The 14,408-nt window shown below is 39.8% G+C and overlaps 1 protein-coding gene and 1 long non-coding RNA gene across 4 annotated transcripts in view; one reads left to right on the top strand and one right to left on the bottom strand.

The window, feature by feature from the left end:
* The first annotated feature begins 4 nt into the window (after positions 1-4).
* Positions 5-14,408, top strand: part of LOC116868625 — a 29,542-nt gene continuing 15,138 nt past the window's right edge. The window contains exons 1-2 of the long non-coding RNA XR_004382870.1: positions 5-76; positions 3,826-3,951. This is a non-coding gene — a long non-coding RNA (uncharacterized LOC116868625). The remainder of the gene's footprint in view (positions 77-3,825; positions 3,952-14,408) is intronic.
* MCM8 (minichromosome maintenance 8 homologous recombination repair factor) overlaps positions 11,850-14,408 on the bottom strand; it is a 46,893-nt gene continuing 44,334 nt past the window's right edge. For all 3 annotated transcript variants that reach the window (XM_032859149.1, XM_032859150.1, XM_032859153.1), the window contains one exon: positions 11,850-12,156. In XM_032859149.1, coding sequence (XP_032715040.1) covers positions 12,064-12,156 — 93 coding nt within the window. In that variant the 3' untranslated portion in view covers positions 11,850-12,063. The remainder of the gene's footprint in view (positions 12,157-14,408) is intronic.

Here is a 14,408-nt window from a genome sequence, read left to right as displayed (position 1 = left end):
GCTGGCCTTCCCAGCGCCCCCGGCGGTAGCAGAAGGAGCGTTGCGTTAGGCACCGTGGGCTTGCTGGGAGCCGTAGGTTCGTGGTGCTGTGGCTTTCTTGCTGCCGTGGTCGGGAGCTGAGGTCCGCGGGGAGGGGAGCACAGGAACCAGTAGGGCTGAGTGACGGTGGGGCCAATGTGGCCCGAGAGCGGAGGAGCCGTTTCGGGTCTCGGCCTGAAGCCCTTCGAGGCCCGTGGCCTGCAGAAGACCCCCGACTCCGAGGCGTGTGCGGCCCTCCGGGGGTCCTCGTGGGAGGTTTAAATATTAGTAAAGTGTCTGGTACAGAAGTCATTAATACAAGCTCCCTGCCTTTTTCCCTCTTCTGAGCGTTTAATACGCCAAAAATGTGGGTATTAGAAAATGACAGTTTACCAGGAAAGTGTTTATTACAGCTAGGTTCTAGTGCATTCTCCCATTTAATCCTTCCAGCAACTCCAAAATAGGAAATTTAGGCTGAGAGAGGTTAAGAAACTTGCTTATTAGAGGAATATCCAAAATAAGAATGAGCTCATCATTGATCAATTTTATTATACATTAATAACTAATATTGCAATTATATTCATTGCTGACATATTTTGCATTAATATTGCAATGTTGCAGAACTGTTTTCTTAATTGAGTTCTGTGTCAAATTGGATTTGAATGGGTCTTGCTGCCTCGCCTGTTTCGCCCCCACCCCCCACCCCCCACCCCAGCCCTGTCTGTGATGACAGACCCGCTTTAAAGTTGATTTTGAACTCTTAGTTCAGGTAGTTAGGAAAGGAAAAGACCACCTGAATTTGAAAATCATTGTAGATCTGAGTATTTATCAAAAGAAATCTTTAATGTCTTATGTGCATATTGAAATACTGACATTGTGAGAAAAGTTAAACTTTCTGATCTAGCAATGTGAAAAGTTTTTAAAAAACCATAAATAAAAAAATTTTGAAAACCATATTGGAATCAAATACCTACAATTCTCATAGACAGACACTGGATAATCTGTGAAGTGAGAATGGGCAGTATTTCAATCTCTCCCGTGCTTTTCACTCACTAAATTGCCTTTATTCACTCTTTCCACTTCTTCCTAATTTAAGACAGTTTCTCACTGTTTCCGGGAGTTTTCTTCTCTATGCTGCGTCTGCCTGTAATAGTTGGCACTATGTGGTCTTTTATCATGGTAATCATTTTCCAGGATATGCTTGTTTCAGATCATGTTAAGTGTATACAATGATGTATATCAATTACAGGTAAAACTGGAAAAATTTAATAAGTATATATTATATATATAAAATACATATATATTAAGCCAACTTTACTATGAACAGTATACTGATAGTACTGCGAAATACAAAGTAGAACAGCAAAGGGTCTGGCATTTTGGCCTAAAGGACAATGACAGGCTAATACATAGGACTAAAAAGTAGGGGTGCTTGGCTGGCTTGGTCAGTGGAGCGTGCGACTCTTGATTTGGAGCTATGAGTTTGAGCCCCATATTGGGTGTAGAGATTATTTAAAAATCTTTAAAAAATAAATAATAATGAGTAACAGTGCTTCTAGCATTGCATTTCCCTAACATTTTAAGACAGGAGAATATCCAAGTATTAATCTCTGATTTCATTTTCTAGAACATGACAGGTGTCAATAAATTAACAGGTTAATCTGGGATGAAGGATGTAGAAAATGCAGAAACCCCGGAAAATAATTTCAGGTATAAGATAGTAGGTACATAAAGTAAATAAAGAGTGTAACATATTTCCTAATATAGTTGGGAAGAGGGCAAAGGAAACCTTAAAATTCTGCAGTTAGTATTTGTTTTATAATAAGTTCATTTTCTGTTTTATAAATCTATAATTGTTCACTTCTATCCAGTAAGATTAAATAGGTGGGCAGCTTACATGTCAGGGGATTGGGAATCTCTGTCAGTGAACTTTTCCCCCAAATTGGGAAAAAATAATTAGAGAAGTCTGTAACAAAAATCCAAATAAGAATCCATATGTAGGGGCGCCTGGGTGGCTCAGTCAGTTAAGTGTCTGCCTTCCACTCAGGTCATGATCTCAGGGTCCTGGGATCAAACCTTGCCTATTTGGCAGGCTCCGTTCTCAGCAGGGTGTCTACTTCTCCCTCTGCTTCTCCCCCGCTCTTTCTCTCTCTCTCTCAAATAAATAAAACCTTTTAAAAAAAATCCACATATAAACCCTAATTCTCATGCTTGAAATTAATTTCAAATTTTTATCTCTCTACTTTTTTTATTAGAATTATTTTTTTTAAAGAGCGAAAATATGCTAGTCAGGTATCTTATCCCAACTTCTCTAGTCAATCATATAAGTGCTAACATTAAGAGAACCAAAGAATATGAAAAGAAAAAGGACTGTAAATAAATAACCTTGGATAATTAGCCAAGTTGACAGTGTACTTTAGTTCTGTGAAAACATAAATGCTTTTAACAGCCACTAATATCTATAGTGCAATCACAGTGATACTGTGTTTGGCCCTTATCCTTTAACTGATCCTTTGCTGAGGAAGTTGTAAAAATAAAAATCCCGCCCTTAGAGAGTAGTAGTATCTTGGCACATTTATGCTTCCCTTGGTAAATTGCAAAGCACTAAAGGTCTGGCTGTGCTAACGATCAACACATCTGAGGATTTTGAAAAAAAAAAGACTCTATTCCAAATCTATTAATATTTTCTATTGATAAATTGACAAACTAGATATATGTTTGCCCTCCCCTTATATCAGATATACGATGAAGCATAGGTTTGTTATTTATAATAATTTTTTTAGTCTGGGACACACTAAACTTGAGCCACTTTCTGTTTCTTGGGACCAGAAGAAAATAGTGATAATGCAAAGAAGTAGCTTTGCAAATGGATCTTATATAAATATAAATAATAATGATTGGAAGTTAAAGCAAACCAGAAAATTGAAATTGTTTCTCTAGGAATCAAGTTAAATTTTGTAGGAGTGAGCCATTAAGTATTGACACAAAAGCCAGTATCTAGTAACTAGTAAGGCACAGGTTTCAATCATTGTAATAAATACACCAACAGCCTTAAATAGAAAGGAATAAAATGATTTGATTTAGATTCAAAACACAAGAGAGGGAATTCATTGTAGGGCCAACCTCCTCAAGACTTGCAGAGATTAGCTCCAACAAAACTCTGTAATTTAGCTCACTCTTTAATTTATTAAGAGATTAAATTATTAAGAGATCTAAACTAGGGGCACCTGGGCGGCTCAGTCGGTTAAGTGGCTGCCTCAGCTCCGGACATGATCCCAGAGTCCTGGGATCAAGCCCCACATCAGGTTTCCTGGTCAATGGAGAGCCTGCTTCTCCCTCTCCCTCTGCCTGCTGCTCTGCCTACTTGTGCTTTTCCTCTCTCTGTCAAATAAATAAAATCTTAAAAAAAAAAATGAACTAAACTATTTCTTTTTTTTGTTAACTTCTAGTGCTAATTTTTCGTTATTCCTTCCTGCAAAAGTACTGCTGGTACTAAATCTATCAAGGCTTTACCTAAGAGTTTTTAGGCAGTCCATTCTTGTAGGAACCTCTAAAAGAAATAAAAATGCTCACAAAGACAGGCATTATCTACGAACGAGGAAGTAAAAAAGTTGGTTTCAATATATTTACCCTCTTCCCTTTGCAATAGTTTAAAAATAACAAAGGGATTTTTAACATTATTTAGTGTATGACTTGCTTTATTTCTGTTCTAGTCTTCCTTCCTGTCAAGGATTTAAGAATCTTGATGTCCTTTTTGTTGCTTAGGGTACTCTGTTTTAATGTTTTTATCTAACATTTCTATTTCAGGGCAAGTGGCTGAATTTTGGAAGGTGAGAAATCACCCTCATTAACCACCAGAAAAAAAATTAAACCAATGCTGTGGACTCCTTCAGTGATTTTCTTCTGAGAGAAGCCTTCAAATATGAGCACAAGGTAATTTTTTTTCCTCCACAGAATCCTAAGCATTATAGTTCATTTTAAAGGGGTCCATGTAGGGACACCTGGCTGGCTCAGTTGGTGGAGCAAGTGACTCTTGATTTTGGGGTCTTGAGCTCAAGCCCCACGTTGGGTGTAGAGATTACATAAGAACAAATAAAGGGGTTCATGTAACTACTGAAAATGGAATGCAAATATGAGAATTTTTCAATTATGTTTTGTGTTTTGGAGGGCACTTGGGTGGCTCAGCCAGTTAAGCATCTGCCTTTGGCTCAGGTAATGATCTCAGGGTCCTGGGGTGAGCTCACATTGGGCTCCCTGCTCAGTGGGCAGTCTGCTTCTCCCTCTCCCTCTGCCCCTCCCCACCCGCTTCTGCACTCTGTGTGTGTGTGTGTCTCTCTCTCATATAAATTTATAAAATCTTAAAAAAATAAAGTGTTTCTGAATATGGTACATATTCTTTAGCTATTAATTTCCTGCACATACTTCATAGTCCTTAAGAATTGAGCAGAGTATTTATTCATATTTTTATAAACCATGTCTCCGTGTAACTCAGCATTAATTTTTTTCCCAGTTAAATGAGGTTATTTAATAACCTTATTTCTGGTGCACAGGCTGATACATAGGATAAGAGGGGACAGAGCTGGGCAGCTCAGTACTGATAGCATTAAAAACAGTTGTGTTTCTTGGCAAAATTGCAGTTAGACTAGGTCCCTTTGGACATTATGAACAAAGTACAGGGCTCGATCTCTTTTGAAACATTTTTCACTGCTTTCTTATTAAAACGCAGATTTTACCCAGTAAAACTAGATATTACCAAAGGTCAACTTGTGCAGATGTCAGCCAGAGTTTGGGATGGATTTTCTGGTACTAAAGCCAAACCTCTCTTCCGTTCTTATCAATTCCAAGCCCGTTTCCCAGGAGGCAAATTAGCCTAAATGTATTCTTTCCCTTTTTCCACAAATACTTAGAAACTTGTTGTATACCAGTCATGTCCTAGATTCTAGGCAACCCGCACATGTCTCTGTTCTCAGAGAACTTACATGATTGCACACTATCTAGATTCCAGCCCCTAAAAGATAAAAAAAAATGTCTTCCAAGGAATGTTTTCCAGATCTCCTATAGAATCTGGTAAAAGCTATAAAACATCTGAAACACAAATTTTGTGTAAAATTTAAAGGATTCCTGTCACCCAGGAGACCCACTCACCAACCCCAAGGTAAGAACCACTAGGCAGTGCTCACTCAACCCTCTGAGCTCAGAGTTCAGGTGGTCTTAGGAGCCGTTTACCGTGTTCCCAGGAATCAGGTGTTGTGCTTGGTCTCTGCAGCCCCTAATCTCATATATTAGGTGGAGAAAACACAGGGCTGCCACCTCAACTTTTCTTTTAGAGCAATTGACTTAGCAACCCAGAGGGGCACCTGGGAGGCTCAGTCATTAAGCATCTGCCGAGGTTCTGGGATCGAGCCCCGCATCAGGCTCCCTGCTCGGCTGGGAAGCCTGCTTCTCCCTCTCCTACTCCCCCGTGTCGTGTTCCCTCTCTTGCTGTCTCTGTTTCTGTCAAATAAGTAAAATCTTAAAAACAACAAAACAAAACTTAGCAACCCAGAAATTCTCCCTTTTTGTTCTTGGCCTTGGTGAAGGTATGTGACCTTTCTCTGAGAACTGCCCGAGAGGTATCTGGTCCCTTTCAAGAACCTCTAGTCTTGCTGCTGTTTAGGTAACCTCTGATGGCACAGAACTACAGCCAAAGGGTGGGGAGTGGGGAGGTGGGAAGGGGGCATCTCATGGTGTCATAGGGGAGGTGTCAATAACAAAATATTAAAAAAGCCTGGGTGCCTCATTGGGTGGAGCCTCTGCCTTTGGCTCAGGTCATGATCTCAGGGTCCTGGGGTCAAGCCCCGCATTGGGCTCTCTGCTCAGCAGGGAACCTGCTTCCCCCTCTCTCTCTGCCTGTCTCTCTGACTGCTTGTAACCTCTCTCTGTCAAATAAATAAAATCTTTTTTTAAAAAATGTTAAAAACTTCCACAACTGAAATTTTAGCTGAGAGTTTTTTTCACTGAGCAATTATTCAGCATTCAGAGAGCAGGAGACAACAGAATGACATGACTTGCCTTTTTTTTTTTTTTCCTCTAGCAGGTTTTCAGCGTTATGACTACATTTTGGCCGCTACTGTTAGAATATCATGTATGAGATGTTGTATTAGTGTCCTGTTGCTACTTGCAATACATTGCCACACACTTAGTGCCTTCACACAAATTTATGACCTTAGAGTTCTGTAGGTCAGAGTTTGACGCGGGTCTCCCTGGGCTTTAAACGTCAAGGCGCTGACAGGGCTGTGTTCCTCTCTAGGGGGTTGTTTCCTTGCCTTTTCCAGATTCCAGAGCCCACCCACATTCCTTGTCTGATGCCTCCTCCCTCTGTCGGAAAAGCCAATGTGTTGCATGTGTTGTGCCTTTTTCCTGCAGTCTTCCTCTCACTGACGCTGTCGTTCTGCCTCCCTCTGCCACTTTCAAGGTTACGTCTGATTATATCAGGCCTGTCTCCCAATTTTAGGATCAGCTAAAATTTAGGATCAGCAACCTTAATTTTCCTTTGCCATGTAAGCCAACATAGTCATAGGTTCTGGGGACTAGAACCTGACGATCGAAGCTGTATATACACATGGTAACTAATTCCACCGTGGAGAAAAGCTGATGATGGAAATCAATAGGTACACTCTACCTTTCCATCCCCAGGCCGACTCCCTAGAGCAAACCTAATACATCTTGTCTGTTTTTAGTTCTAATGGTTACCTCCATAACTTTAAATAAAGCCAGTATGCAGTTTGTGTGAATTAATGTTGCCTTCTAACCATAAGTATCGTGTAATGATCTGGGTGGAATGCTTTGGATAAGGATGAATCTGTGAGGGCTTAGTTGCTGGAAACACAAACGACGGTAACCACAGTAAGAAGAAGGAATGCACAATGGAATTGGGTGCTTGTCATATTGTTGGAAGGGTGGAGGCGTGGGCGCTCTGTGCTGGGTCTCCAGAGCTGACTCCCAGGAAAATGTTGAAGGTCTGGCTTGCTGCAGGAGCCACTACCCCCATGACAGTGAGGAAGGTGGAGAATGGGGGCTGCTGCCATCACCCCCCAGCTGCTTCACAACTACTGCTAGGATTCTGGTGCAGAGAAATTAAATGTCTCGACTGCATATGCCATGTTGGAGGAAGATGGTTCTCTCCTCACTTCCACCTTCCAAATCCCACACAGGACGTCTCATCAGTGCAAGCCAGCTCTCACTCAGAATGCTAGCTGCAAAAGGAGTGTGGAAATGTCAGGTTTCTTTGCTTCCTAGTCTCTGTGTGATAGGAAAGCCTACCAGGAGGTAGGAATGAAGGTTGGATATCAAATCTCTGTATTCACGACCATCACCTCTTTGGCTCGGCAATATGCATATACAAAATTCCACCCATTCATAACCTTCTGTATAATAATAGCAACTATAACACATTAATGCAAGAACCCTTTTTCCCCTCCTTTATAAAAGGAGAGTTATTCATACAGGCCCATCACTGACTATGTGGTACATGTTCCTCTTCTGTTTCGGCTGCATTCTCACCTTGATAACCTCTATCCTTAGGACTAAATTGTCAAGTTAATTATCACCAATCCATTTAAAACACGAGAGGGAAATAACAGGGGAAGGTAAATTGGTTAATGTACAGTGCAGAGCTCTCCCCAACTGGTCATGAGGGCCATGAAGTAGTTGTTAATGTTTAGAACTATCTTCCTCCATTCCCATTCCTTACTCCCTTTTTGCTCAGTCAGCATCTCAGCTGCTCTGAATTCTTTACCTTGTGGAGTGACTCAAAGCTTCATTCCTGAGGAGTTTGAGCCTACGGAGCTCTTGCCTGTAGCCTTCCATCATCCCTTACTGGTGGATGTGAATATAGTAGGAGCTGCCCCAGAAGATTCTTTTTGAGATTCAGAAATGTCCCCCACGCCCCCATTTAGAGGAGTGACTCAGTTTCCCCCTCATTCTCAGGTAAACCCATTAATCCTCTTTTTGTTTTCTACTTCCGTCTCAACTTGCAGTTCAGTGGGCCCATTGCTGTGTCCCTCTGACAGATGTATTCCTCCTCCAGATAGTAAGACCTCTAGCTAGTAAAGCCCAATTTTATGGGGATGCAAAAGAAAAACTTTATGAATGGTCATTAGAAGTAACAGTAAAACTGTTCTAAAATTTGTACCTTGGTTCCTAGGCCCGTGTCTTCTGGCTGTGGGAGAAACAGAACCATAAAGTGGGCGCTAGGATGGTACCCCAGACTTGCAAGGTATTGTCACCTAGCTGGTACCATAACTGAATCTTCATGGTCCATTCCAGTGTTCCCTAAGGCCAGATGCTTTGGGCTATCTGCTATAGAGACCGGAGACTTAACAGTGAAGATAATAGTAAAAAATTCCTATCCCTATGGAGCTTACATTCTAGCCAAACTAAAGAAACATAAAAAAGATGAATAAACTACATAGTATATTAGATTGTACTGATTGCTACAGAGAAACAAAGCAGGAAGGAAGGTAAGGTTGGAGGGGAGGAGGGGGCGGAGTGCAGTTTTAAACAGTGTCTAGGAAAGATGGCACTACGAAGGTGACATTTGACCCAGATGAGTTGGGAGGATGAGCCACGTGGCTTTCTGGTGGAAAAGCATATTGGATGGTAGAAACAGCATGTGCAAAAGCCCTCAGATAGGAAATGTACCCGGGATGTTCTAGAACCAGCAGAGACCATCATGACTGAAGCAGACTGAGTGAGGAACAGCGGAGCAGTGGGAATCAAGGTGAGAGTGTGAACATGGGGTAAGATGTGAAAGGCATTGTTCGGTTCAGTAGCTACTCCCCATAGCTCCACCACTCCACTCTAATCTACAGTGGTATTCTGAGTTTCCCGGGATTAGAGTTAGCTTGCAGATAATACATGACATTTATTTAGGTGTATCTTGCTTACAACAGTTTGTGAACCCATCTGAAAATCTTTTTGTTTCAATAGATGAGTCTATTTACATTTATTAATGTGACATACTTAGGTTTAAGTTAACATCATGATTATGTTAGGCTCTTTTTTTAAAAACTTTTCATGAGGGGTGCCTGGGTGGCTCAGTGGGTTAAAGCCTCTGCCTTCAGCTCAGATCATGATCCCAGGGTCCTGGGATGGAGCCCTGCATCGGGCTCTCTGCTCAGCGGGGAGCCTGCTTCCCTTCCTCTCTCTGCCTGCCTCTCTGCATACTTGTGATCTCTGTCAAATAAATAATTAAAATCTTAAAAAAAAAAAAAACTTTTCATGATGTAATGTTTTCTTGCTGTTTTTGTTCTAAAATTTGTACCTGAGATTTGTTTTAATCAGGTATGAGTTGACAGACAAGAGACAACCACTTTTGGAAAGCATTAATTACATTTACTAAGAGAAGGAGGCATACCATGTCACAAAGGGCCACATGGGGAAGCACCCAGGTTGGTCAGGAGACAAGAGTGAGGGGAACCCTAGGCCTTTATTGCTATAGTTGTGGGAAGTTTTTAGGTGGGGATGGCCTTTACTGGGGAGGAAGTGAAACACAAGTGTTGGGGTTTGTGGTTGGAGGCTGTTAGTTGCAAAAGCCGGGATCACAGAGGAGATGTAAACAATTTTGGCTGCTAGTTTGGCCTTGTGATTAACTGAAACAAAATAAACAACAAAAGATGGAAGAAAACCAGAGGAGATTCTTCTGATAATTATCATCTTTTCCCCTGTAAGTTTCTCCCTATTATAGTTCTCACCTTTGACTTTTTAAACAGTATCTATTTTCTTCTTCTTTGAACAACACAATGCAGTATATTTACATGGCTATATATACTGTGTGTTCTAGTTCACAGTATAGGCTACTATGTACTACAACCTCTCTCCATCAATTTCTGTACTCCAGCAAGATCCGGAGTAGCTGCTGCTGCTAACCTATATGCCATACCCGCACGACTGCAAACGGGTTGTTTTTTTTTTTTTTTTCTACCCCAAAATGTGTGTAAAGTACGTTTTAAGAAATAGGCTTTGTTGGTTTCTTCTACAGTATTCACCACCAGGCACCATCTCAGCCTCCTCCCCCTTGGAAGGCTGTCTGGGTCATCCCGATAGCTTTTGGCAGCTTTTCCTAGTGTGTTGGGTTTGGGGACTAGTTGTCTTCTAGTTCACAGAAGATGGACTCTCTATTTTTATTTTTCAGTCTCCTTTTTGGTTGTGAGCAACTTCACAGGAGAGAAAGGGGAAAATGCCTCCATCTCTTGCTAGAAACCTTTTGTATTCTCTTGAAAATTTTCATCTTCTTAAATCAAGTTGTTTACGTACTTTGGTTAAGTTCTGTGTCCTTATTTATAAGGTTTATAATCACCCATTTATGTGTATTGACTTCATGGCATATGTATCAGAATATTGTTTTACCTGTTGGGGCAGCGGTTACAGAATGAAGCAAAGTCTTTGTCCTTACAAAGTGAGATGAGAGACGTGGTTTGGTCCAGGATAATGGAACTAGAAGTAATTAAAAGTGCTGAGTGAATTTTTTGATGGACTAATATGAGGGTAAGAGGAAAAAAAGAGGTAAAGGTAACACCAATATTTTTGGCATAAGAAACTACCAGGATAGCTATGAAACATAATAACATTTCAGAATACCTGGGAAAAGGGAAAGTCCCAGTACCTTCTCAAGATAAAAAAGATCATGTGGCAAGAATAAAAACAATTAATGGCCTTGCATTTCTAAACAGGAACACTGTAAACTAGAAATAATAGAGCAACATCTATTTTTAGTTTTACAAACTAAAATTTTATGCCCAAACTATCAATCCAGAGGGAAGGGTAGAATGTGCCTAATGAACTGTTCTCAGGAAGCTACTAGAAGATGGGTTCTACCAAAAGGAGGCAGTGAAACAAGAAAAAGACGTAAAAGTTAGGAAATGAGACAGAAAATGAGAAGTCCCAAAATGACAGCTATGTAGTTCAGACTGGAAAATGCTAGAGAGAACCAGGAGAAATGTCCCCAAGAAATTAAAATAGACTATTTGATTTGTTCGCACCTTTTTTTTTTAAAAAATATCTTATTTATTTATTTGACAGAGATCATAAGTAGGCAGAGAGACAGGCAGAGAGAGAAAGCAGCAGGCTCCCCACTGAGCAGAGAGCCCAATGTGGGGCTTGATCCCAGGACCCCAAGATCATGAGCTGAGCCAAAGGCAGAGGCATTAACCCACTGAGCCACCCAGGCACCTCTTATTTATATGTTCTAAGAGGAGACATAGCCTTGCAGTGGAGCCTCTGGGCCAAATTAGTGGTAGATACAGAGAAAGTTAAATGGTTGAAAAACTGATTATTAACTCTAAGGAAAACAAAAAAGTCTGGTACAAGAAAGGAAATGAGTGATATTCAATAGTCATAATAATGTTGAGGCTAAATGTAGATTTAACATAAGATCATGACATATAACTAAATTGGAACGAAATGGGAAATTGTGTGCATGCAGAAGGGTTTAGAAGAGCATTTTCACTTTTTGTGTAGTAAGTAAGTTAATGAGGCTGCTTGGTTTTTTAATATAAGTGTTGTACAGCTACTGACTTAAAACAGGTGCATATTTAACTTTGGTAATAGAACATATCATTTAAGATTTTTTTCAGTAGCTAAGATGTTAAGTTAAATATGTCAATATAAAATATTTCCAATTTGTTTTGGAAAGTTGGTTTCAATTTATTTCTGGAAAGATATTCAGTATTTGTATGTCAGAACTATTTAAACTTTAAGATGCAAATACTTACCCAGATGGAACATTTAATATAAAAAGAAAAAACTATGAAATATTTCTAAGAATAAGAGTTCAAAAATAAAACTACATATCATTTAAAAATATGAACAATTTATTTTTAATCTTTCAGAAAAGCTGTAAAAAATAAGCACCTGACTCTGTTACTTTTTAAATTAACACTCTTTTCCTATTACTTTTAGCATGTCATTTTCTAGAGAACGGTATTTTTTTTTTAACATATTCTTTATTACTGAGATGGTTTTAAACTGCTAATAATCCCTGGAGGTGCTGGTTTGGTAGTCCTTTTACATAGTTTGAAGCTGGTAAACCTTTGGGCCTTTTTTTAAGAGGTAACCTTGGTCATTTAGTGATCCAATAAAATTTTCAAAATCAGCAACCTGGAATAAAATATAAAAAAAACAGCCCATTAAGTAATATGCAAAAATATGATTTATAAAATGAATCTCTCAAACAGATATATACAAATCTCAAGTTTCTTGGGCAAATAAATTTATTTTTATTTCCTCAGAGAAAACTGCTTACATATGAGCTTTCAATTCTGAGATTCTATTCTAGTTGATTAGCTGAGCCAATAAAAAATAAAAACTCCAGGATCCAGAGTATTTTTAAGATTTTATTTATTTGAGAGAGATAGCACAAGCTGGGGGAGAGGCAGAGAGGGAGGGGGAAGCAGGCTGCCTGCTGAGCAGGAAGCCCAATACAGGACTCGATCCCAGGACCCTGGGATCATGACCTGAGCGGAAGGCAGATGCTTAGCTGACTGAGCCACACAGGCACCCCCAGAGTATTTTTTATTTTTGTTTTAGATTAGCTTCAAAACAAAAATTAGACAAGCTTCAATTCTGAAATCAAGTGGGCAATTTTCTGTGTAAACTTTTGTGTGCTTACATACATTTTCACTAAAACTTTTAAGTACATAGAGCAGGTGGAATATGTCTATTTAACAAATGAGGAAACTGAGATTCAAAGATGTTAAGATGACGTGCCCACATGGGACGGTCAGAGAAATATGGAAAGTGAGTCTTGCCGTGTTTCTCCCAATTGTCAAGATACTGAAAAAGAGGTAAGTGTGTGTTTTAGATAACAACTTTTTAAAAAAGCTCTGAGCAGCTCATTTCATAGCTTAAAGAAAATAAGCTTATATTTTGAAATTCTCCAAAAAACCCTATTCCATTCTTTTCATCCAAATATTATTTTTTTCAATCTCCATTTTATTTTTTAAATTTTAATTCCAGAAATAGTTACTAGTGTTATATTCATTTCAGGGGTACCGTAGAGTGATTCAGCAATTCCACATATTATTTAGTCCTCTCATAATAAGTGTACTTAAAAAAAAAAGATTTATTTTTAATTTTTTCTAAAGATTTACTTATTTATTTGAGAGAGAGAATGCACCTGTAATTGAGCACATACGGGAGTGGGAGGGACAGAGGGAAAGGGGGAGACAAAATCATTTTTTTTTTTAAAGATTTTATTTATTTATTTGACAGAGAGAGAGAGACAGCGAGAGAGGGAATACAAACAGGGGAAGTGGGAGAGGGAGAAACAGGCTTCCGGCGGAGCAGGGAGCCCAATGTGGGACTCGATCCCAGAACTCTGTGATCATGACCTGAGCCGAAGGCAGACGCTTAATGACTGAGCCACCCAGGTACCCCAGGAGACAGAATCTTAAGCAGACTTCCTGCTGAGTGCAGAGCCAAACTTGGGGCTCAGTCTGAACACCTGAGATCATGGCCTGAGCCAAATCAAGAGTCACATGCTTAACTGACTGAGCCACCCAGGCGCTCCTAAAGATTTTTATTTTTTTAAGTAATCTCTACACCCAAGTGTGGGGCTTGAACATGCAACCCTGAGATCAAGAGTTGCATCCTCCACTGACTGAGCCAGCCAGGTATACCTGGTAAAGTGTACTTTTAATCCCCTTCACCTATTTTACCCATCCCCTCCCCCCACCTCCCCTCTGGTAGCCATCTGTTCTTTATAGTTAGGAGTCTGTTTTTGGTTTGTCTTTCCTTCTCTTTTTTTGTTTGTTTCTTAAATTCCACACATGAGTGAAATCATATGGTATTTGTCTTTCTCTGACTTATTTCACTTAGCATTATACTGTCTAGCTCCATCCATGTTGCACATGGCAAGATGTCATTTTTTAATGGCTGAGTAATATTCCAGGTGTGTGTGTGTGTGTGTGTGTGTGTGTGTGTGTGTGTGTATACACACATACTGTTTCTTCTTTATCCATTCATCTATAGATGGACACTTAGGTTGCTTCCATAATTTGGCTACTGTAAATAATGCTGTGATAAATATAGGGGTGCATATATACTCTCAATTAGTGTTTTTGTATCTTTTGGATAAGTGCACAATAGTGTGATTGTTGGATCATAGCATAATTCTATTTTTAATTTTTGGGGAAATTTTGTACTGTTTTCCATAGTCATCCAAATCCTTTGAAAAAAAAATTTTTTTTTAAAGATTTTACTTATTTATTTCACAGAGAGAGATCACAAATAGGAGGAGGCAGGCAGAGAGAGAGAGGAGGAAGCAGCCTCCCTGCTGAGCAGAGAGCCCGATGCGGGGCTCAATCCCAGGACCCTGAGACCATGACCTGAGCTGAAGGCAGAGGCATAAC

This window comes from Lontra canadensis, unplaced genomic scaffold, assembly GCF_010015895.1.
Source record: "Lontra canadensis isolate GAN:19392208 unplaced genomic scaffold, GSC_riverotter_1.0 scaffold16, whole genome shotgun sequence".
NCBI classification, from domain to species: Eukaryota; Metazoa; Chordata; class Mammalia; order Carnivora; family Mustelidae; genus Lontra; species Lontra canadensis.
The sequence above is the reverse complement of the archived record's forward strand: the minus strand, read 5'-3'. Positions and strand labels throughout refer to the sequence as shown.